The 25,875-nt window shown below is 45.2% G+C and overlaps 1 protein-coding gene across 5 annotated transcripts in view; it reads right to left on the bottom strand.

Moving 5' to 3' along the window:
- TEX264 (testis expressed 264, ER-phagy receptor) overlaps positions 1-25,875 on the bottom strand; it is a 271,615-nt gene that overhangs the window by 36,357 nt on the left and 209,383 nt on the right. For all 5 annotated transcript variants that reach the window (XM_084839685.1, XM_084839682.1, XM_084839686.1 and 2 more), the window contains one exon: positions 18,971-19,142. In XM_084839685.1, coding sequence (XP_084695811.1) covers positions 18,971-19,142 — 172 coding nt within the window. The remainder of the gene's footprint in view (positions 1-18,970; positions 19,143-25,875) is intronic.

Genomic DNA, 25,875 nt, shown 5'->3' with positions numbered 1-25,875 from the left:
TTGATTGGTAGCACTAACAGCTCTCCATCTGGAAGCACCCCTGGTCTCCAAAGTGCTCAGCCACTGATTAGGCTCCTGATATACATCTACCAAGAGTCTCTATAGCACAGATGTTGTTTTATATTACTGACTACCATTTTGTGATGTATGTACATTCCTATTTAGAATCAATTTGAGGCTTCCAAATTTAATTCCCATGTAAGTGAACCAAAGATACACTCAGTTTGAATAAAATATCTCTTAACTCATTTAATTTTGTACACAAAGCTGTAGTGAAACCAGACATACAGAGTAAAGAAAAATGAGATTGTCGTACCTTTAAAGTTAAAAGCCATAATAATGTTTAACTATGGTTTCAGGCTGTGCTACTCTGATCCAACACTCTTAAGACAACTCCATTATTCAGAAATCCCCAGCAGCCTCGTCCCTTTGTTCTGCATTGAGGGTGACACTAAATACATTCATGTTTCCTTTTAGCCAGGAACTTTTTCACTGCTCTGTCACTTTCAATCATGTTTGAATAGCCACCGTTGGCAGTCTTGACCATTCTGGCAGACACATCCCTTTTGAGGAAAGATCTGCTCACTCCAGACGCAGCTGAGGTGTGCTCCAACCAGATAGAAAGGGCATGCGGTAAGCAGAAAACAGTCCAACCATTCAAAGGCTCAAGCACCTGGCTTACTGTGGGATTACTATGACAACAGAGAAGTTATGAGCCTCCAAAGGGTGCCCTCTAGAAAAGTCATACCAGTGGATTTCAATAGCAGCTCCATTATATCCCATTCCCACCATCACTGCTTTGATTCCCCATTCTTACTAGTAAGGTGGCTGGGGAGGTATCCAGCAGGGCAAGAAGCAGATCTGAGGAAAGATGGTTGAAGGAACAAGGGAGCTGTCCAGCCCAGGATTTAGGAGTTAAGCTAGGCACTGAACAGAATGAGGTGGGCACCAGCAACAGTAAAACAGCAAATGAAGAGTTTTAGAGGTGGCCTTTCTGCTATATCTCTTCTAGAAGCATCAGTGGGGCATTAATCTAGAGTATACATTGGTTCATAGTTCCTCCTCCTGAGTAAGCTCAGAGACAGAAAACCTTATGCTGCTGCCAGACTTGTACTGCACCTTCTGGTCTGGTAATCAGTTTGGACTCATTAGTGTTTATGCTCCTGGGTGATTGCGGAGGGTCTGGAGCTGAGCTGTATGACCAGACAGAACGCATTAGGTTCCCTAACCTTGCAGCCTCCCTGGATAGGATGTGTTCCAGAGTGGTGGTCTTGGGGAGTGTGCCAGGGTCCATGGCTTCTCCTTGGTCCCTGTATGTGCTGGGGCTGGTGGTGGGGTCTTCCTCCTCTCAGGTGGCCTCAACTAATTGTGGTTCTGAGCAGGTAGATGGTGGGACATGATACAGTGATGAAGGAAGCATTACAACTTATGAAGAGCAAAAGGACAGTTTTCTGTATCTGTCTGCTCCCCCTCCCTCCTTATGAGCCAACCTAGATGTTATATGCAGATGTGTAGAATGTTCTCCCAATTTTTTTTTTAACCAAAAGGGAATATTTTGGATCAGCAGGGTTTATGCTTAACTCTTTCTCTGCCATCTGTCATTCAGATCAAAATCCCCTTTCTCCCTACAGGGCCCCAGATATGGCTACTGTAAGCAGACCAATAAAAGTACATATAGTTTAACAATAAAGAAATAAAATGAACCAAAGTTTAAGAATGAAATGAAATTTATGAGCAATTAGTGCAACTGTCTTGCAGATAACACCTGTGGTTCCTTGGAAGCTGGGTCTATCACCTGTAAACACTAGACAGATTTGCTAACTCCCATGAGATCTGTGTGTGCGGCCTGAAATGTGAGATTCCTAGCTAACTACAGTGCCTGTTTGAGGGAAGGGTACATATATAAGTCAGGGCTCCTTAATATGTTGTCATAGCAGCACAGGAGACACTTTTCCATATCTTTGGCCCACACTGCTGCTGAAAGATTTGAAGGCTTGGCGTACATATGGACGAGGCCAATTGTGTGGGTCCTTCACACCTGATCATCACCACTGCTCCTGGCCAGGTGATGACTGGGTGAGAAGTACTGGGCCATTGAACATTTCCACAGCTTTATCTCACATCACTTCGGTAAAGTGGCTTTCTGTCACTGTGGTAATGTATGAAGGGGCCCTCATTTAGTTCCATTTTGGATGCAGTACCCATAATTATTTTTGTTCAGGGGAGCTCAGTAACAATTAGAGGAAAGTGGGGCAAGAAGATGCACAGCAAGCAGTTGCAACCTCAGTGCATCATATCCAAGATCTTCCTAACCTAGACCCTCCTGCTTTTCTCTAAGCTGCTTCCCATGCGAATATGGTATATGATATGAATGTTCAACTCGTTTCTTTTTCCCCAGCTATGCCAGCTTCATCCCCAATATGTAACACAATTGGTGCCACAGGTCTGAGCAGACAATAAAGCCCAATCTGCATAGTGTGAAGTTAAAGGCAATGAGGGAGGGAGCGTGCCAAAGGAAACAAAGTCAACACATTGTTATTTACTGTATAATGTTTTCTCCAAATACAGGCTGCTTCACATCAATAAGCACAAGAGATGCTTCCTTGCCCCACCAAAGTGGCTGCACAAAGCACAAGCTTGGAGCCAAGCAGGATCTTTTTAATTAAAAGGAGACATGCTTTAGTTTCAGACTTACTCAGTCCAAGGAAGGCTAATTTTGGCTACAAGGGAGATTTTGACTGAGAAGAATCTGCCAAGCTATGATTATCCTGGCTCACAGAGTTGTCATAAGACATAGGCTGTAATTATAAGAATTTTATGCTGTAATTATGTACCTTTATCAACAGTTTTGGACTGTGGCCAAGTCCCATATCACCAAGCTCTAGGGCAAGGGTGGGGAATCTTTTTCAGTCCAAGGGCCGAATTCCAACCTGAGAAAGGTCCTGTGGGCTGCATTCCATCTGTGGGCGGGGCCAAAGGAAAAGTGGGCAGAGCCAAATGTGATTCTTACAAATTTAAAGCCTACACAGAAATAAGCAGGACAAGCCTCTACGGGTCTCCTCAGAACTAAGAAGGCCTGATAGTATCCCATATCTCAAGCCCCTGCATGTCTACTCACAAGTAAGAAGGTCTGACTCATTCATCAGCTTCCTCCCCAGGCCTCACCCCTCTCCCCTACAGGGAAAAGCTCTTATCACTGATCAACAGCTAACTGGAGATAAGAGCAGTTGCCCACTGAGTGCTGAGAAAGGGAGACTTTTCCAGTGTCCCCTCCCAATCCCTATGAAAACGCTGGGGGAAAGGGGGGGGTGTCAACTGTAAGAGGGTGTGTTTAAAAGGGGTGTGTTCACCAGCAAAGGCTTCATGGGCCAGATTAGGCTTTCAGACCAGAGGTTCTCCACCCCTGCTCTAGAGGTATGTAGATAACAGCAGGCTGTGGGCCTTGATCAAAAGTAAATGTAAGATTCCAGCAACACTAGAGCCTCTGTATAAAGCTTCTAATAAGAACCTCTTTATAACAGCCTCTTTTGTTACAAAATCTTTATTCAAACTGAACAATCTTGAACCTTTCATGTAATGTAGGAAATCCTTTATCCAGTAGCTCCAAGCAGAACAAGCTGCCACTCTTACCACGCTGCTTCTTCCCCCATCTGTCCCATTCTCCTGGTTAAAAGATTCTTCAAGAGACTCCTCTGCCAGAAGATGAGGATCTCAAATTAGACCCTTGTTGCTCCTATAGAGAGCTATTTCTAGGCTTCTTTTGCAGCTCCACAGAGAACTACTCCCAGATGAGGCATACTTCAGTCCTTTCTACTGCATTTTCCCAGACCTTTCCTCCTCTACTAGAGAGGAATAGGTAATATTTGTTCAGCCAAAAATGTATCACTCTGTGAGACTCAGTTCATGCCACCAATGTCACTATTAACAAAGAACTAAGGCCTGAACAGATGTATCAAAACCAGTTAACATTTAGGGTATCTGGGGACCAGGTCCATCAGAAAGGCCAGAGGTACAAATGAACAGAATTAGTATTAGCAGGACAAGTATTGGCTCTAGGTCATATTTATTGCCAATTTCAATATGAGCAATAATGGGTGAGTGAGACATCAGGGCAGGAAAGCTGGAAGATGGAATGGATGAGTACCTGAGTGACTGTCCTTTCTATAAAAAGAGGTATAGCCAATCTGCATATATTATTACTGGCCAATAAGGGTATTGCCCCAACTCCTTGGTTTTAAAGGGCAACTAAAATGATAAAGGAGTTGAAAGCAGCTTCCCTAGAAGCAAAGTCTAAACCAGCATCCCATAACCTGCTGCCCTTTAGATGTGTTGAACTACATCCTGGCTGGGGATGATGCAAGTTGAAGTCCACAACATCTGGGAGGAATTAGGTTGGGGAAGGCTAAGTGACTTCAGGACTATTTTTAGTGGAAAAGCAGGATATACATGATATTACATAAGTAATAGAATTAAGCATTGGGGGTGATGGTAAAAAAAAATATCATTAAGGGTGGCACCACAGAGGTTTAATAGCAGTATGAATTGTGTCAAGAGAGAAACTAGACCACAGAGTCACCCAATAAAATTGATTGGTAGTAGATTCAAGGCAGAAAATAGAAAGTACATCTTAACAGGAATTCACTGCTACATGGTATTGTGATTACCACTCTCTTAGATGGGTTTAAAAAGGATTAGAAAAACTCATGGAAGGTAATCTTTGATATACTTATTAGCCATGGAGGTCAGATGAAACCTCCATATTCAGAAGAGTACGTCACTAAATATCACTTGCGGCAGGGGAGGATTATTACCTTCATTCTCTGCTGGTAGGTTTCCCAGAGGAATCTGGCTGACCACTGTTGAAAAAGGGATGCCTGAATAGATAGATCTGGTCCAGAAGGACTCTTCTTAGTACGCTGTAATTGCTTGCTTGGCATCTGAAATGGCACTGGAGATGCCTGATGGATTACCATAGAAAATGGCAGGCTCATATGTGGAATTCCCACTGGAAAACACTCTGTTTCACATTATTCAAATGACTTACCACCTGAATGACACAACAGTAGTTCAGAGTCTTGTTTTAAGCAAAATTAAATCCACTGCAGGTCTAAAATCAAAGTACTATGGCTTGACTGTGCTATGGATGGGGGATATTAGTGACTCTGGTCAATTCTTGGCAGCCATTCATGTAAAAACAAGGTGCACCAACATTTGGGAGTTCTAGGCAACAGGTTACAGAATAAACAATATATGGAAACCAATTTTAACTTTCACATGCACACAAGTGACATGGATATCACATGCATATTAGCCTTAGGGAGCCTCTCAGGCAAAATAAAGAGTTCCTTTTCAACAGGGCATCTTCAACCAGAATTAAATTTGCTTTCTCACATCACCTCACAGAGCAAGTAATCTCCAGTGGTTATAGCGGATCTAGGAACTCAGGGTTCAAAACCTCCATCAGGTGAGAATTCCCTGTCTACAGTCTTATCCATGACTAAAGTGGAACTGATGATATTCTCAAAAATCCTTTGAGATAGGTCAACAATGATTTATGGAATAAATTGCTGTATGTAATATATATATAACACTATATAACACTAGGATAGACTTATAAGAAGCTGTTTGGAGGACAATATCCTGTACGGATAAACATGGAGAGAAGTATCCTATGTAAAGTTGTTGTTGTTGTTAATAATATATGTATTTGTATTCCACTTTTCCCCCAATACTGGGACTCAAGGCAGCTTTACAACATTAAAACTTATACAGTTAAAACATAAAAATAGAAATATATAAACGTTTAAAATATAATTAAATCATCAATATTAAAATTGTATAAAATATCAGAATTTTTGAAAAAAAAACCCATAAACAATAATACCAATCCATCATATTCTCACAGGTCCAGACTATCTATCCCCAAAGGCCTGCTGGAATGTTTTTGCCTGCCTATGGAAACGTACCAAGGAGGGTGCCACTCTTGCCTCCATGGAAAGGGAATTCCAGAGCCTTGGGGGCAGCCACTGAGAAGGCCCTCTCCTGCATTCCCCCCAGGCGAGCCTGTGATGGTGGCAGGACTGCAAGAAGGGCCTCCCCTGAATATCTCAGGGCACGAGCAGGCTCATAGGGGAGAATACAGTCTTTCAGATAGCCTGGACCCAAGCCTTATAGGGCTTTATAGGTCATGAACATATAAATCATATATTTATATGAATTGTGCCCAGAAACAGACTGGGAGCCAGTGAAGCTGTTTTAGCAGAGGAGTGGTATGATCCCTTTAGCCAGCCCCAGTGAACACTCTGGCAGGAGCTCTTTGAACCACCTGAAGTTTCTGAACACTTTTCAGAGGCAGCCCCATGTAGAGTGTATTACAGTAATCCAAACGGGATGTAACTAAGGCATGTGTCACTATGGCCAGGTCAGACATCTCAAGGAACGGGATGTAAGTAAGGCATGTGTCACTATGGCCAGGTCAGACATCTCAAGGAACGGGTGCAGCTGGGGCACTAGCTTTAACTGTGCAAATGCACTCCTGGCCACCGCCAAAACCTGGGCATCCAGGCTCAGGTCTAAATCCAGAAGTACACCCAAGCTGCGAACCTGTGACTTCAGGGGGAGTGTAACCTCATCCAGCAAAAGATGAATCCCTATTTCCTGATCTTCCTTTTGACTGACCAGGAGCACCTCTGTCTTGTCTGGATTAAGCTTCAATTTGTTTGCCCTCATCCAGTCCATTACCGCTGACAGACACTGGTTCAGCACCCCAACAGCTTCCTTGGAATTAGATGGAAAGGAAAAGTAGAGTTGGGTGTCATCAGCATACTGGTGACACCAAACCCCAAAACTCCGGACAACCTCTCCCAATGGTTTCATGTATATGCTAAATAGCATGGGGGACAAAACAGAACCCCAAGGAACTCCACATGCCCATGGCCAGGAAGTCCAACAGAAGCACCACCTTCTGGGTCTGCTCCTCCAAGAAGGAATGGAGCCTCTGTAAAACAGTGCCTCCAAGTCCCATCCCAGAGAGTCGGCCCAGAAGGATACCAGGGCCAATGGTATCAAAAGCCTCTGAGAGGTCCAGCAGAACCAACAGGGACACACTCCCCCTGTCTAGTTCCTGGTGTAGGTCATCTACCAAGTTGACCAAAGCTGTTTCTGTCCCATAACCGGGTCTGAAGCTAGATTGATATGGATCTAGATAATCTGTCTCATCCAGGAATCCCTGGAGTTGGGAGGCCACCAATATCTTGCCCCCAAATGGAATATTGGAGACTGGCCGATAATTATCCAATATGGTGGGGTTCAGGGAGGGCCTTTTTAACAAAGGTCTCACCATCACCTCCTTTAGGCAGGCTGGAACTCTGACTTGACCAAGGGGAGGCATTAACCACTCCACTTATCTACTCAGCCAGTCCACCTCTGGCTGCTTTTATGAGCCAGGAAGGGCAAGGATCTAGAACACATGTGGTGGCTCTCACCTCCCCCAGGATCCTGTCCACATCCTCAGGCTGTACAAATTGAAAAGTATCCAGTAACACTGGAGAAGCAGGGACCAAAATTACATCCACTGGGTCTGTATCAACTATAGCATCCAAGTCAGAGCAGATCCAAGCAATTTTGTCTGCAAAGTGCTGAGCAAATTGTTCACAGTGGGCTGTCGAGAGGTTTAAATTCTCCTCTTGTGGGCTGGTGTTTAAAAGATCTCTGACCGCTTGAAACAACTCCACTAGACAGCTCTTTGCAGATGCAATAGTGGCAGAAAAAAACTAATTTTTTTGCTGCCCGTATTGCCACAGAGTAGGCCTTCAAATAGGCTCTAACCTGTGTTCGATCGGATTCACGCTGAGTTTTCTGCCGACGTCACTCTAGTCTTCTCACTCATTTCATTGCCACCAGCTCCCTAGAAAACCAGGGTGCTCGTGTGGCTCTACTTCATGAGAGAGGATGCTCAGGAGCAACTGTGTCCACGGCCCTGGTCATTTCTCCATTCCAGAGAACGACTAGGGCTTCAACAGAATTGCCTGCTGAGGCAACGGGAAAATCCCCAAGAGGTGTCAGGAAACCAGTCAGATCCATCAGCCTCCTGGGGTGGACCATCTTAATCAGCCCTTCACCCCTGCAGAGGTTCTTAGTACCAGCAAGTCTAAACCCCACCAGGTAGTGGTCTGTCCATGACAGCGGAACTATAGAGAGTTCCTCCACTCTCAGATCACTATCACCCATCCAGCACTGAAAACGAGGTCCAGGGTGTGCCCAGCAGCATGGGTGGGGCCAGATACCTTTTGGGACAGACCCATGGTTGTCATGGTGGACATGAAGTCCTGAGCCACTCCTGCCAGGGCAGCCTCAGCATGGATGTTGAAATCCCCCAGCACAAGAAGCCAAGGAGTCTCCAACACCAACCCCGAGACTACCCCAGGTAGCTCAGGAAGGGATACTGTTGAGCATTGGGGTGGATGGTACACCAACAGAATCACTATTTTGTCCCAGGCACCCATCTTCAAATACACACACTTGAACCCAGCAGACTGTGGGATAGGGCACTTGGTCAGGGGGACCGAATCCCGATAGACCACTGCCATTCTACCTCCCCACCCCTCAAGGTCTTGCCTGCTGCTGGACAGAGAACCCTGGAGGGCAGAGCTGAGAGAGATTAAAGTTTCAAGTTATGGAAACTTAGCTATACGTCTTTCTACAATTTTTTACTTGGTGAGATGTGGAGGGCAACATGTGTCATAAATACTCAAACTTTTTAATACATCCATAAGAAAGGACAGAGAACTGCTAATGTTTCCCCTAACACAAGGCTATTACTCCTGCCCCTCAAGAAGGAGGAGGAGGAGGAGGAGGCGGCGGCGGCGGCGACGGCAGAGGCAAAATCTACCTGTGGGAGAAAAGTGTCCTAATAATGAGAGCTGAGGGCCTTTAAATACATTCCTCTGTATATGTTTGTGCGTGTGTGAATGATGAGGGTACCAGATTGTCTGTTAACCAAGACATGTGACTCAGAGGATAAGCTGGAACAGGTCAGAAAACTCTGTGCTTCTCCTAAAAAAATAAAGCAAAGCTCTGTGCGTTGTCCTCAACCCCAGGGTTTTCTTGAGAAGAGCAAGAGGGGAGGATTTGCCCAGCTTCAGCAGACTCCTGCTGTGGCAAAAGTACCTAATCCATAATTCTTCCCTTCAGTGTTCTGGCCTTCTTTCCCCAGCCAGGCTCTGAGCTCTATCAAATATTCATCTCCTCTCTCACTAAATAATAGATCAATGTAATAACAGGCAAAGCACAGTTAATCACAGCTTTTCAAACCCCACACAAAAGCCACCAGGAGATGGGCAGGGACAGGCACAGCAGCGGCGGGAGGGGGGCAGAGACCCAAAGCGTTAGCAGCTTACACTGACAGCAAACAAAGTGGGAAAAGAACTCCATGCCTGGCCCTGGGCCGTCCCCCGCAAGAGATGCAGCTGCAGGGCTCCTTCCAAGAGAGCTTGTTCTGACACAGCCAGAGCCAACACACAGATCTTTCTGGCAACAGGTGCCAAACTGGACAGAGAAGCATAAGCTCAATGTCAAGGGAATCCAAAGCTGGAATCAATATAGACCAAGTGATTTAGCAGCAATGGACATTTCAACAATCTGATGGAATGGAAATATTGGATGTAATTAAAGGATTGTCTCATGTTGGGTTCTTTGTTTAAATGTTGGATATTTTGTTCTATTAATTTTTAAATGTAAAGAAATTATGTTTATGGTCACTGTATACTGAAAGGCAAGTAAGCTATTTAAAAAAGAATTAGAAGTGTGGAGGGTTAGCAGAGAAATATTCATATTTGCACAGAGGTTTAGGGTACTAGCTCTCCATAAATAGGGGCTAGAGTTCAAACGCCATTCAATGGTTACCACAAGCATCAGTATATGGATAGCTTCAGCTTAGGTTCACTGGCCTGTTCACAAAATCATGCAACAGTCTCGGCTAGAGCACTGTCAGTCTCTGATTCTGAAAAGTTCAACGGATGATTACAGGAGGCATTTGCAAGAAAGAGCTGATGTCCACTGACCAGCAGAAGTGAATGGGTAACAAGAACTAGAATGACAGAACTGAGGTGCACTGCCAAAAAAATTTGCTATATTGGTGTAGAAATTACATTACTGCCTTTCTTCTAGAAATGACTTCCCCTAAATCTGTATTGCTAGAGAATGAGCCCTGTCTTAGAGAATGGATGCCTTCTTTGCTTGCTTCAGCAAGTACAGATAGCAGGCAGAACTGTGAGATTTATCTGCATTTCTGAAACAGTATAAGCTTATTGGCAGAAACCTTCAGAGGGAGACAGTCCCTTGTTACTCCAAGAAGTGTAATTCTTCCCCTAAGTCATATCAAGAGGCTACTATTGTTTACTTTGACTTTCAATTCATTCTCATAACAAAACATAGGAGACAGTCCTGCTGAGAGCAAGGACACAGCGAATGCTCTTAGGACCCATAGCTAGTGCTTGAGCATTACATGACAATTAAGAGCAAAACAAAGCTAATTATGATTGACAGAAGGCCCAGAAGCATTCTGGCTCCTTCCAAACCACCACTCTCTTTCGAGTGACCTTCACCACTAATGAGCAGCAAAAGGAATCAGTTCCCAGTTGCACAGGTACTATCTAGTTTTCCTCAGTTTTTTCCAGCAGACCCAGCAGGCTGCAGTGATTGTGCAAACCGGGTCAGTGTGTGTGTACCCGCTCACACACATACTCACTACTCCCCGCACTCCCCAGCATCCATTGTCATGCATCATAAGTAGTCACTGCCTATAGTAGAAGTAGAAAGCACTTTGCATCTCTGAGGAATGGGCAGGCAGGCAGGCAGGCAGGCAAGATAATAGATTAGCTATCTAAACGGATGGGGTGTTTCTTTCAAGGTCACAGGATCATTGCTCATCTTCAAAAATGCAAACTATTTTTGGGCACATATTAGGGATGGCGGAGAATTTCTCCACGAATCTCGGGGAGGCCGAATACCAACACATTCGGCCCCCCGAAATTGGCGGTGAAATTCTCCGCCCCCCCCCCCCAGGATAGGACTTACCTCCCTCGAATGTCCCTCTTGGTGGCGGGTCCTGGCGGCGGTTCGGCGGGGGTGGTGGCCGGTCTTCCGACTGGCCGCCGCCGCTGCCATTAAAAAGTGAATTAAAAAAAAAAACCACACCCGTGATAGGCTACGTAACAATTTACGCAGCCTATCACGGCTAGATTTCCAAAGTCAGCCGTAATAGGCTACGTAAATCGTTACGTGGCCTATCACGGGTGACTCTGAAAAAGCCCATGGGAGCCGCCATTTGCGTACGCGCTTTTTTTTTTTCAAAGTCACCCGTGATAGGCTACGTAACGATTTACGTAGCCTATCATGGCTGACTTTGGAAATCTAGCCATGATAGGCTAAGTAAATCGTTACGTAGCCTATCACGGGTGTGTGTGTGTGTGTGTGTTTTAATTCACTTTTTTATTTCGTGGCCGGGGAGACGGGGCGCTTCTCCCCGGCCTGAATTTCGGCCGGGCGAGGCGGGGCGCCTCCCCCCCCGGCCTGAACTTCGGGGGGAGAACCGAAGCGCCTCCCCCCCACCGCGAAGCAAGCTGCGGGACCAGGTAAGTGACTTTCGTACATCCCTAGCACATATACAGGTTGCTAGCTTTTGAATGGCATCAGCTGCATCTGAAGTCAGCAGAGAAAATGGCAGAGGCTTCTGCGGGGAAATTCATAAAATGAAATCATTAATTCATACAGACCTGGGAATTTTTAATATAGCTGTTTGTAAAGAACTCAAGAAAACTCAAGGGAAAGGTGCTATATTAGGGCATAGTATTATTAAGGATGAAGATGGCTTTTACATCAAGCTAGGTGTAACAAAAACATTCTAATAAAGTCCCCATCCAAGGTTTTGTTTTTAATGGTACAGAAGAGGAGACGGAAACATGTATTCTCTTATAATGTTATTCTTTCTAGATTGCTGTGGATGCCATATTTCCACTGCTAAGCAGTAACATGTTCTTACAGTCACAGCTGAATGAGGTTTTATTGTTTTAAATTTGTGCTCTGCCTTGATTGTTTTTCCATAAATAAGGTGGTATATAAATGTTATGAATGAATGAATAAATGAAGAAAATCTCTGTTAAACTATATCGCTATGCCAAGTGTTCGATACACCCCAGCCTACTAGTAACACTATAAAACTTTTAAGACATTTATAAACACTGCAACACTGCAGTAAGTGATAGATCACCCCCAAGAATCTGACTCAGTAATTTCCATCTTGTAAGGAACACACCAAAACCAAATTCCTAGTCTGCAAGACTATGCAGTTAAGGCCCTGCCTTCATCAAGGTAAGTGAGGAGAGAGCACAAAGCACTCAGGATAGGAACCCAGTCCTAACACCCTATGCAGGGTGTAGCAAACACATTCTGCCTGCTGCATTTGTGGATTTGTCCTCCGCATTCAGTAGAATTAATCATGATTCATGATTGGCTTAGTTTATCTCAAATCAACCTAAGACTTTGGTTGGGACCCAAAGAACAGCATAACTACTTCTGTGCGTTCATAGGGGCTTTTTGGCCTTGTGCTTCTCAAATAGCATTCCCTCATACCACATGGCAAGTCATTTTTTAAATTGAGGGGATTTTCAAAAGCAATTTGTGATATGGCAGTGTTTCAAAGATAAAGTCAACTACCCTGGTGGGCATGCCTAAAGCGGGTGTTTGGATCCCAGCAGATCGCCATTAAAAATATACAAAAAGGTTCTTGAAACCCCTTGACCTTCCACTATTTCACGCATTGCACCTTTTGCAGCTGTGGTTCCCCTGATCTGTGGTTCCCAGAAAGTGGGGGGGGGGGAGAAGAGGGAACACATCCCCTTTGCTGAAGCAACTAGCATGATGCTCCCTTGCAATGTGTGTTCTCATAAGCATCCCATTGAAAGAAATTCAGTGCAGAGCAACAGCTCCTGCATTCAGATGTTCATTTGGAGGGGAATGTTGTTCCTCTGCACTATACTAGTTTCACCAGAATGCACACATTTGAATGTGCATCCCACTGTTAGGTAGTACTGGCCCAGTGGATGTGTTCTACTCCCACACAGGCACCTGCCCCTTGCAAGCAGTTCACTCCCTTTTGCAAATGGGTGCAAAAATCACCAAAAGGTGGGATGTCTTGAGGGGTAGGGGGCTAACGTGTTCACAAAGCTCACCCCCCCACACTTTCAGCTAAACATTAATCCCAACACATATAGATACATTTGAGATCATAGTCTGAATGACCAGGCTTACAGCCTGTGTAATTATAAACAACCCAACCAGACTATAGTAGCTTCCCCCACTTCCAACACAGCCAACAACCCAACACAAACAAAGGAGATAAAAATCAATCCAAAATGAATATATTGGTGCTGGGAACTTCTGAAACACTAAGAAGCTGAACCCTCCAGCCTGTGCTTTTGAAAAAGGCATTACTCAAGAGGAACCTTTTCTGAAACTCTCAAACGTACTCTAATATATAAAAACAACAAGAAAAACTTCCTATTCAATTCACAAGCAAGTCTTTGTTTCAGACTAGTTGGGATCAGAATGAAAATTCTCCACAAAGACTCATGGAGCCTTAATATGTAGTAGAACAACAAGATGGTTAGAGAATCAGGGGGAATGAATACTTGATTTATTCTTTTTAATTCATATTCATAACGCTGAAACATGTCAGATTGACAAGTGTGGATACCAGTGCTACATTTCTAAAATGAGAGGTGTTAGGGCTGAAGCTGCCTTGAAGTCACTCTCTCTGAAATGGAAGCCCATCTCCTGAATGCCAGATGAATGGAGTTAGGTTGTGGCTAATCAGTGGTGAGAAGAAGCCTCTCTGACATGCAAAATGGCACTCCCTTTTTAAATCTGTGAATGGTCTAGTGACAAGTGCTGCTTTTGCATTGTTTAAGATAAGGGGTTGTGAACTTGATAAATGCCTGCATGGGAGACTCCTGGGAGCCCATGTGGGCTAGTCTTAGCTTTGTAAACAGGAAGAGCAGGCTATACATAACAAATGAATAAAAGTATTTATTTAAATGTCTGTAGGCCAAGTCTTGATACTAAAAAAAATGCTAAAGGTCCTGCCTCAGATTGGTGGAAACTCTCATCACAAAACATTTAGGACGATCAGTGGGATCTAAATATCCCTTATCAATCACCTTCTGGCACTGAAAAGGAACAATTAGGGTACAGATCTGAAGTTTCATGCCATGTATTATTACGGCAGGTTTCTCTTTTCTTTTTAGAGACCAGGGGGAAGTAAGGCCAGCAAAACATTAAGGCTTTGTGTTGCAAATATGGTTCGGCCCGCAAACGAAATAGTTCTACAGATTATAATCATTTTTAATTACCACTTACCTAATAAGAAATGGTCTGAAAACAGTGAAGTAGCTAAAAGAGCGACTGGTCCAATGTTGCTTCAACAGGGAACTTCTTACAAGGCAGAGGTGTTCCTTTGAGATGAGTGTTCAGCTGTTATACATCCCCTTAACAGTAGTACACTTCAGCATCTTGACCTCTTGCTCCCCACTAAGTCAGTATCTACCCATGTACATAAACCACTTAATAACCATCAGACAGCACAACTGATGTTCACTGCCCACCTGAGGAGCACCAAGCCAAAAATACCATGGGTGGGGGTAGGGATGGTAAAAACTCAATACCTTATCCTTCGCAGCAAGCACACCCTCCTTCACCCAGGCAAAATGCCTCAGTGGAAGCCTAAGTAGTAGGCACCTACTAGCTGTCTATTTCACTGTCTGGCTCCCCAAGCATTTTGCCACTGTTATAAAGGTACTATATGGACATTGTTGTTATGCTGAGCTAGAGCACACATTTTACTACATTTATGGATTAAGATACATGAAATGGAACGTCATGGTGGTTTAGATGAGAGCAAATTTATATGCCATATGTAACACATACAATACTTATAAATAGCAGTTGCAAACTACATATATTTTTGTCTCACAAGATGTGAGCATGTGGGCAGATCCCAGTAACAAGCAGTCTATGATACTACAGCAGAAATATCAGGAGAGCTGCAGATAACATTGATTTCATGCTCCTACCAAGATTACAATCATTTCCTTTATATATATTCAAATCTCTCTTAGCTGTTGTTGTAGGATAATTACCACTGTCAAAATGCCATTTAAAGTTATTCTAAATAGGACACATAAACAATAGTTTAAAAGAATTGTGTGATTGGATCAGCTAAAATGTGACTTTTCCAAGAGCCTTAAGAGCAAGGATGTTTTTTCTTAGAGGTGTTGCACATCAGGAGAGGTCATGAGGTACAAAGTTCAATTATCTTTTCAGTGTAAATTGTGAAACATGGAGATTACCAGACAGGAGAAATGACTCCTCTGAATAATCTCAGCTTCCAAGAGCTCAAGGACAAGCAGCAGCAAAAACAATGGCATGCAGGACAGAGGAAGCTGCCTTATACAAGTCAGATCATTGGCCCATCTAACTCAGTATTGTCTGCACCGATTGGCAGCAGCTCTCTAGGGTTTCAGACAGAAGTCTTTCCAAGTCCTATCTGGTGGTGCCAAGCACTGAACCTAGGAACTTTCATGTGCAAAGCATGTTTTCCACCATTAAGCCAACTGCCCTATGGGACAGAGGATCAGGTCACTGGAGCCTTTCCTCTATTGATACATTTGTATGGCTTTATGAAAAAAATAAAAAGATTAAGTGAACTGAACTGTAGCACCAGATACATTTGCATTGGATCAACTTGTACTGCTTTGAAGAGGGCCAAATGTTACACTCAAAGCCTAGCAAGAAATTGACACATGTAAAGGTGGACATGAGAATTAAGCCATCATGTGTACCTACCCATACGTTAGGTTCAGCATCTAAGGCCCTCCTCCTAGGGAAGCTTGGAGGACAGCAACAAGGGAGAGGGCCTTCTCAGTGGTGGCCCCCAATTATGGAATGATTCCCCTGATGAGGCCTGCCTGGTGCCCACACCATCATCTTTTTAGCACTAGGTTAAGACCTCTTGGGCATTTGGTAGCATATGATGAAGTTAATAAGGTCCTGGATTTATCTTATTGTTGATAGTTTGAAATTGTTTTAGTTATATGCTGTGTGTGTGTGCTGTCTGCTTACATGTTTGTCTGTAAAATATTTTACACTTTGTATAATGCATTTTAAATGGTTTTTAATCTTTGTAAACTGTGCAGAGAGCTTCAGCTATTGGGTGGTATAGAAATGCAATAAAAAGTGGAATGAATCAATCATGGTTGTTATCTACTCATTAAGCTGGTGTCACTGACCCCCTTTCCTTCAACTGGCACAAAAGATGAAAACACATTCTCCACTTTCTCCATTTGTTCACAAGGTTGTTAGAATTATCATTATTATTTTGCACAATTGCACATTTTTCTGTGAGTCTACCTTCTTTGCTTTAAAAATAATTGAAATCCACCCCCACCCCCCACAAACCATCTATAAGGGTGGCAAACAAGTACAACACCCATGAAAATGAAAAGGAAGAAAGTAACACCAACAAAGCCAAGAATATCCTTTTGGTCTTGGAATAACCTATTGCCGTCAAAACACAGTACTCATAATTTGCCAACAGTTTAAAAGAAGAGCAGGTAAGACACAAAGGTGATGCAAGCCCTCACACATCAACATCACATATGTTTGAACTGCAGTAAAATGCAGAATAACCAAGCCCTTTGAGCCTACTTCAGAGGTAAACAAACAGGTATTTTGTTGCCTTAGGAAGCTGTACTATGACAACATTTGGGGCGAGGGTATAAACCAGCACCTATCATTTTTAACAATTATGAATGATCTAATCAACCTTTCTGGTTAATATTATTAAATAACCTTGCCTATTATACTAACAAAGCCCATAAACGCATTGTACAATCAGGGCCAGAAATATTGGAACAAGGATAACTGTTTTGGCAGTTGGCCTCTGTACACCACCACATTGAAGTTGAAAGGAAACACACCCAGATGGGAGCGAAGTCAGGACTTTCAGCTGTCATTCAAAGGGTTTGACAAAAGTGGGGCACTAACCATTCAGGAAGTACAGCCAGTGGCACACCCCCCCCCACCCCATCACTGGTGGCTCATAAGTAATGGAATGAATGGCTGACAAGCAGTGCATGGCCAGGTGTGGCCTGTTTCCTGGGTGCCCCATGACCAATCCAGCAGATAAAAGGCCTGGAGGTGGTTCTGAGTGTTACATTTGTATTTGGTAGCTGTTCACTGGAACTCCCAACATGAGGTCCAAACAGGTGGCCGTGTGAGTGAAGGAGACCATCATTAGGCTGAGGAAACAAAATAAACCCATCAGAGAGATAGCAAAAACAGTGGGAGTGGCCAGTACAACAGTTTGGAACATCCTGAAAAAGAAGGAATTAGCTGGCAAGCTCAGCAACAGCAAAAGGCCTGGAAGACCACGGAAGACAACTAAAATGGATGACAGCAGAATTCTGCTCAGGGTAAAGAACGCTCTTGCAGAGGTAGGCATGTCATTGTCAACATCTACAGTCAAGAGACAGCTTTATGAATGTAAATATAGAGGCTTCACAACAAGGTGAAAACCACTGGTAACGCTCAAGAACTGAAAGGCCAGATTAGCCTTTGCCAGCAAACACCTAAAAAAGCCTGCCCAGTTCTGGAATAAGATTCTTTAGGGTGATGACACCAAGATTAACTTGTACCAGAACGGTGGGAAAAGTATGGAGAAGGAAAGGAACAGCTCATGACCCAAAGCATACCACATCATCTGTCAAACATGGTGGAGGCAGTGTTATGGCATGGGCATGTATGGCTGCCAATGGAGCCGGGTCACTGGTGTTTATTGATGACCTGACTGCTGATAAAAGCAGCAGGATGAATTCTGAAGTGTATAGGGCTATACTTTCTGCTCAGGTTCAGCCAAATGCTACCAAACTGATAGGACGCCGCTTCGTATTGCAGATGGGTAATTTGACCCAAAACATGCAGCAAAAGATACCCAAGCGTTTCTCTAGGCAATGAAGTGGGATGTTCTTCAATGGCCAAGTCAGTCACCTGATCTCAACCCAGTAGAGCATGCTTTTCACTTACTGAAGACAAGACTGAAGACAGAAAGTCCCACAAACAAGCAGTAGCTGAAGGCAGCTGCAGTAAAGGCCTGGCAAATCATTTCGAGGGAGGAAACTCTGCATTTGGTCATGTCCATGGGTGCCAGACTTCAGGCAGTCATTGACTGCAAAGGATTTTCATTCAGGTATTAAAGGCAGTCCTTCAGTTTGAAATGATGTTGGTTTGTTCCATTACTTATGAGCCACCAACGGTGTGTGTGTGTGTGTGTGTGTGTGTGTGCGTGTGCGCGCGCGCGCGTGCCACTCGCTGTACTTCCTGAATGGTTACTGCCCCACTTTTGTCAAACCCCTTGAATTACAGCTGAAAGTCCTGATTTCGCTCCCATCTGGGTGTGTTTCCTTTCAACTTCAATGTGGTGGTGTACAGAGGCCAACTGCCAAAACAGTTATCCTTGTTCCGATATTTCTGGCCCTGACTGTAGGTTCAAAAGAATCGGAAAGGGCTATAGCCCCCAAACAGTAGTTGGGAAAATCTAAATGCTTCAGTATAAAACATTCTCAGGGCAGCTAACAACAAAAGAAATGTGGAAGGTCCCAAGTTCCTTCCTTCCTGGAATGTCTGGTTAAAAAGGATCTCAGGAAGTAGAGGTGGAAAAGATCTCTGCCCAAGATCCTAGAAAACTGCTTCCAGTCAGAACGAAGGTGCTGGGTTAGATGAACCAATGGTATAAAGGCAGAGCCATTACAAAATGAACTGTTTACCCTTTCAAGAGGTACACCAGGTTATTAGCGCTAAGGAGAGCAGATTTCCTTTGGTATTTCATAGCAGCATGCACCTGCTGGTTCACAGGTACCTGTGATATCTGTTTGAGCATCTTCAGCATCTGCTGCTGCTGCTCTGCTTTTCTTTTCCAGCTCTTTCATTTCAGGCACGTAGAAATCCCCTTGGCGAGCAAGGGGGCATACAAAATAGATTTGGTTGCCTTTGTAGATCTCCAGTCTGGGATGGGCACACAGTTTCCGCTCCTAAAAGAGATAAAGCACAGCACATTGAAGTTTTTTCCTCTCTCCCATTATGTTACAACCAATGCTTACATCTCTGGACAGTTTTTCAAGATCATTCTCTTGAACAGCAATTCCCAAACAGTGATCTCAGTATTCCAGGGAGATGTTCCCATCCTTGGCATGCATTCCAAGACATATTTGTCCAATTCTCTGTTCTTTATCATTATCAGACACCAGGGACCAAATTTATAAATGCTGAGCATCTTGTGAAAAGGGGCAAGAGCTTTCAAGCTCTGAGATAAAACAGATAATAAATTGCAAGAGATTGGGAGTGCTTAGCAGATCAATGAACTATTCTGCAGAAGCAGATCCATATTCCATTGTGCTGAATTCTACAACCCCTGCTTTGAGCACCAATACAAAACACTGTGGGATTCGTTTGAGAAGAACATATCATACACAGCAAGTGGGTCAAATAATCAAAAAAGGTTACAATTTAAATCCATCCTAAATTATCATAAGAAAGATACCATTAACACAGGTTTCCACATTCTCTCATCCTGGTTTATCTATAAATTATACTTTTTCAAGCCCAGCTGATTCAGGGTAGGGCCAAAAGCTAAATGACAGAGCATACAATTTCTAAGCAGTAGGACCTCTCCTAGCACTGCTGGTTAGAAGATCTCTGATAGGAGAACTAGAACAAGACAGACCACAGCCTGAGACCTTGGCAAGGGGAAACCTGATGATACTGCATTATTCTTACTACAAGGCACCTATCAAGCTTGTAATTTTGCCTGACTTGTAAAACATGCCAGGTCAAGTGTTTGGAAATGTTTTCACATTTGCTAATAGTGTCTCAGCACTGTTTATAATCTCTTTTTTTTCTTTTGCAAATATATATTTTATTGATTTTTCAACTGTAATACAACAAAGCACAAAGAAGCAGTTTCTCTAACTGTGACTGGGGAATAGCCCAACTGGCCCTCTTGAGCTCTACCTCAAAGGACAACAGGTGGGTACATTTCTGAGAGGCTCTTTCCCCTGCTGGAGTCATTCTTCAGCTAGCTGGCTCCTCGCACCTACTGCAGTTGGGATGCAATTTCAGCCTTTGGGGTTGAGACCCCTATGGGTTCCTTCACATAGGGATCCTAGCAGGTTAGCAAGGAAAGGACTCTCCAACGGCAGAACAGCAGCCTCCTCCCTCAGTGAGTGGCAAGGTTGCCAGAATCCGCTTGTCCACAGACTAGTAAGGCAATATCCTCTTCTGCCATCTTCCAACTTTCCTCACCCACGTCTGTGCCATCTGCCCTTTTACGCCAGGAAGTACATTTTGCCCCCTCCCAGGGCGACCTGCTCTCTGCTTCCTTGCTACTGTCATTACTGACACACAACTGCTGCTACAAATATGATCATTGCTTAACTCAACTACATACATACACATACAAAAAAAGAACAGTTGCAACATCTACACCATTACAGCTTGTGATTTTACAGAAGCCTCTTTCCCTCTCTTTTCATTCTCTTCAGACGCTCATTCAACCCCTGAAGTATAAACAAATTAGGGACTGGGGTACATTATGGAGTAGTTATCTCTTACACACTGGAGTTGCATCATGGGGATCAGGTGTATTTAGGGGTACTGGGAGGGAACATTATTACTGGATGATTTGGGGAGGGATGTTTAATAATAATGTTTTCTGTTTATAAAGCACCTCAAACGTTTGGCACTATACAGCCTTATTTATCTATTCTCTCTTGGTGTTGTCTTATTTATTCTAGTCTAGTCTATATAAAGTGTAAAACAGTGAAAATACTGTATTTCACTTTTGACTTGGGATTTTGTTTTCAGATAGCAAGGTACCCTAAATCTTTGGGACAATCTTTGGGTATCAAAATCTAAACAAACAAGAATAAGCATGAACAAAGACCTGAAATGCTTACTCTACACTTTCAAAATTGATTTCTTTCTACTAGTGTAGAGACACTAACCCTAATTATATTTCATTGTGCGGTTCAGGTTTTAAAGTGTGTTTGTCCCAGTGATCAATCTGGTCCAGGGCCTCAGGCTTCTCTTTGGTAGTAGTTCCTTGGAAAACAGATGTTACTCTATTGCCCATTACTAATGCCCTTAGCAATGCTGACCCAAGCAAGGGCGTTTCCAGCTGCTGCTCCAGGCAGGAGACTTGCCACAGCTGAAACCCTTCCCCTTAACAAGAATATGGGACTCTTCTGAACTAGCTCTGAGCTTCGCTGAGTAATCAATATAATCCAGGAAAGACAGATAATGGCAGCTTTTTTCCAGAAATGAGCAGGAGAGGGGGTGGCATGAGTCCATCAGAATATGTCTCTTATCTCTTCCTTTACTTCTAGGGGCACCCCAGTCTTTTAAGAGATCCAATGTGCTTGATGAGCAGCACCATTTTTGAAGCCTACAGGTGTCAGCTGAGCAGAAGAGCAGGTGGATGGAGAAAGCATGAGTTGGAACAAACACTGGCACACACTGGAACTACAGGGGATCAAAGAAGCAAAGCTCCAAAGAGTTGTGCAGGGAATGGACTTTGCACTGAAAGAACAGCTGGCCGTATTAATGAACGCCCACACCCTGCCCGCCCAGCAGCTGCGTTGCTTGACATATATTATGGCTTGTATGGAGTACGTGTCTGAGGGGTGAATTTCTTTGTGAAGATGCTATGAAGGGGTGGGAAGGAGGATTAGTTTCTTTGCTCTAAAATAAATGTCAACGACACAGTGCGGCACAGACTTCTGCTAATGTCCCCAAATAGCCTTTGTTGATCATGGCTTTGCCAACATACCGCACAACGTGCTTGCTACTCTGTAACCAGAAGGCGTAAGAAACAAATTCCCCAGTAAGGCTAGAGACGACGCTGCACAGTTCAGTATTGGCAAAAGAATGGCAGAGGAGGACATGCTTGGAAGGTCAAATGAAGGGGAAATAAAAGATTGATCACTACAGGAACTGTTGACCCAGGGACTAGGAGTGGGACCAGCTTTTTCTTTCTAGTTTACCAGCTCATATCTACCTCATACTGTCAGTTCCAAGAACCTGTCTCTCCCTCGCCTTCGTGTTGTATACAGCACCTTCCTTCTTCACATCTCTTTGTCAGTTCTGTCTGATAACAGTTTTCACCAATAACAGCAATAGAGTGAATTTGGGAGTCTCAGTCTACATCACAGCAACAAGTTGGGGGTCGGGGGAATATCCACTCCCCCCCGCCCGTAAGCTATTCAATACTTTCTCTGGGAATGGGAGCCCTCACAGTCTGTTGAAGACTGGTTTGGGTGCTCTCTCATTCCTCCATATCTTCAGTTTTAAGAATCAAATGGGAAGACTTAAGGCTTATCCAAGTGATTAAAAACACTGAGACCCTTAGTTTTATATTCCTGTTAGCTCTGATTCAGCAGCAGCAACTGCAGCACAATATCCTATCAGGTAGCCTTTTAAAAAAATCCCTGGCATCTCCAGGTAGGGCTGGGAAACATCCCTGTCTGAAACTTTGGACAGCTGCTGCCAATCAGCGTAGACCAGGGGCATACAGCCCATGGGCCACACAAGGCCATCAGCAATTCTTGGTGAGGCAAAAGCCAGCAGTACTGCACCCACGTCTTCCCCACAGCCCAGCTGATTTGCCTACCAGCTTCTTCCCCACCTCCTGCCTAGAGTCCTGGCAGGGAAAAGCTCTGCAGCTGATCAGAGATAAGAGCTTTAGCAAGTTGAACACTGGAAAAGCCCCCCTTTCTCAGGGCTTAGCAAGAAAAATATATCTGGGATAAGAGCATTTCCCTGCTGGGGAGAGGGGGTGGGCTTGGGGAGGAAGTTCCTGAGTGATTTAGCCCAGCTTACTTCTGTGACTTGTCCTGCTGCCAGGGTGGAAACTGAGCCCATAGAACCCCAGAGCAGTTCTGATTCTGAGGAGGAACAGCAATCCGTGGGAGAGGAGCCAGCTCATCCCTCACAGGCACAGCAGCTGAATCTCCTACCAGCATTCCTGAGATAGATAGTGACCTGGGCAGTGAGAGAGTGCGGGAGGGGGGCTTGCTAGACACTCGACGCAGAGAGCGACGAGCAATGGAGGGCGCAGAAAGGAGGCGTAGCGCCCATTTGGCGTGCAAGCAACAGTTGCGTCCCGTGGGCCCAAGGGAAAGAGGGAGGAACTCTCCCTAGCCCATAAGTTCAGGATCTGCTAGTGATTCTCCTTCAAACGGGGACCAACTGCCTACCCAGAGCATAGGCTACTCTGCTGTTCCTTGCTTAGTCGCTGGTGATTAGCATCTGAAAGAGTCATTAAGTTGTAAAAGGATTAAAGCCTTGAAAAGAATCCTTTTGTCTGTGTCTTGAGTTGGCTATTGGAGTAGACTGAAAGAGGCCGCTAGGGCGCTCCTGACACCTGCAGAGGTCTGTCCTGTTTACTTCTGTGAGTAGACATACTGTGCTTTTGAGTAGACATCCAAAGGGTTGATATCTGGTATGCTACTTTAAAGTGCTGCTAAGTGATTGAGTCCTGTTTACTTATGAGTAGAAAAATGTTTCCCACCCTGCTATTAGTGGAGAAACTACACGCTGTGCTAGTGACAGTGCGTGTGTGTGCATGCATGCATATGTGGACGTGTATGCATGCTTGGGAAAGTGGAAGGCAAAAGGAAGAGGGGCCGACCAAGGGCAAGATGGATGGATGATATTCTGGAGGTGGCGGACTCGACCTTGGGGGAGCTGGGGGTGGCGACGGCCGACAGGAAGCTCTGGCGTGGGCTGGTCCATGAAGTCACGAAGAGTCGGAAGCGACTGAACGAATAAACCACAACAATGGCTCCTGGGCCCCGAGCAGACATTGGATGTGGCCCATGGGGCTGAAAAGGTTATGCACCCCGGTGTATAAGTGTCAGGGTTGGATCAGAGCCCCAAAGCAGTTCTGATTCTGAGGAAGAGATAGAAACTGTGGGAGAAGAACCCACGGGCTGTTCAGAGGCGCCACTGGAGGGAGAGTCCCTCCCTGCTCACATTCCTGAGAGTAGTAGCGACCCTGGCAGGCAGGGGGAGGGACAACTGGAGCTTCGGGACGCTAGGTGCTGGCACAGGGACAAGCGGGAGATGGAGGGCACTGAGAGGAGGCGCTCAGCCCACTTGGCGCAACATCAACAGCTCCGCCCTGATGCCCCTGGGAAAGAGGTGGACTTTCCCCTCCTAGCCCTTAAGTTTAGAGGCTTCCCACCTTTACCCTCCAAATGTAGATCAACTGATTCCCTAGGGCTAGAAACCCCTAGTAGGCAGCTCTCTTAACTTTCCCTCATTAGGCTCATGCAATTAGCATCTGTAAGTGTCATTAGGTTCAATGGAAATAAAGCCTTGGAAAAGAGCCCTATCATCTGCGTGTTGATTCTGGCTACTTGAGGATTTCAGGAGGCAGCAAGGGCGCTCCTGACAGCTTGATCTTCGTTCCTTTTCTTTTCCTCCGACTGATCCTGGGAAAGCGCCATGGAGCAGATTTTGACTACTCTGATGCAGGAGAACCAGGCGCTGCATGAGCAAGTCACCCAATTGACGAGTGCTGTTCAAGCCTTGCAGGCTGCTGCTCAGCCAGTTCCGCCCCCCATTCCCCCCCAACGCAAGCGCCCAGTGGCCTTGCCGGACAAGTTTTCAGGTGAGAAGGGGCTCTTTCGCAGTTTCCCCGCCCAGTCGGAGCTGTACATGTGCCTCCGGCCCGAGGATTTCCTGACGGACCAGGTTCGTGTGGGGTTTATCATTAAACTGCTTTCCGGAGTGGCAGCTTCGTCTCTTCTTCTCGCTGATGACCCCCTGCTAGGGGACTATCCAGGTTTCATGATGGCTATGGTGGGATTTTTTGGTGATCCCCTTCGCGCAGAGACAGCTACTCAGGATATTCACTGCCTCAAGCAAAGCAAGGATTCAATTTCCAGCTATGCGACCACTTTTCTCTTGCTCATGCACGATTTACAGTGGAATGATGCCACTCTGGTGGTGCAATTTTTGGACGGTTTAAACGACGAGATATTGGATGAGATGGCACACATGTCCCGCATGCCTACTCTGGAGTTGCTCATCCAATCCTGTCTGCAGATTGACAGTTGCCTGGAGGGGCGCTGGCAGACCAGGCAGAGCTCCAGTGGCCGGGATTTCCCTCCTCCCATTCCCCCACGGCTGCTGCCCCCTCCACCACCACCCGCCGCTGCTGCAGGGGCGGAGGAGAACCCAATGCTCAGGTAGCAACCCGAGCTACACTGTCGCCAGAGGAGTTGGAACGGCGGCACACTGAGCATCGTTGCTTTAGGTGCGGAAAGCAAGGGCACTTTGCCAGATCCTGTCACTCCAGACTGATGGCCCCGCCTTCTCCTCCTGCTCCTCCTTCTCGCCCCCAAGCCTGACTAGGCCACCCCCCAAGCCTGTTGGAGGTCTACAGTGCAGGGGCCTGTTCCTCACCCAGGGGGCGCCTTCCTCAACTCCCCCCACCCTCCCATCTGCTCCTTTCTATATACCTCCAGTCCTCCCAGTGGGGGGGGGGGCAGAGGTCCTGGCGTGGTGGACTCTGGGGCGACTACCAGTTTCATGGATGAAGAGTTTGCTCGGCAGCACAGCATTCCTGCTTTGCCCCTCCCCACCCCGTTGAAGGTGGAAACTATTGACGGGCATCCTCTCTCTTTGGGAGTGGTTACTCAGATTACAGCTCCGGTCACACTGTGTTCCCAGGGCCATGTTGAGCAGATTCAATTGCACCTG

The sequence above is a fragment of the Heloderma suspectum genome, chromosome 2, assembly GCF_057233095.1.
Source record: "Heloderma suspectum isolate Gila_16-S chromosome 2, 16-S_ref, whole genome shotgun sequence".
NCBI lineage: Eukaryota > Metazoa > Chordata > Lepidosauria > Squamata > Helodermatidae > Heloderma > Heloderma suspectum.
Note: the sequence above shows the minus strand (reverse complement) of the source record. Positions and strands in the feature narration are given on the sequence as shown.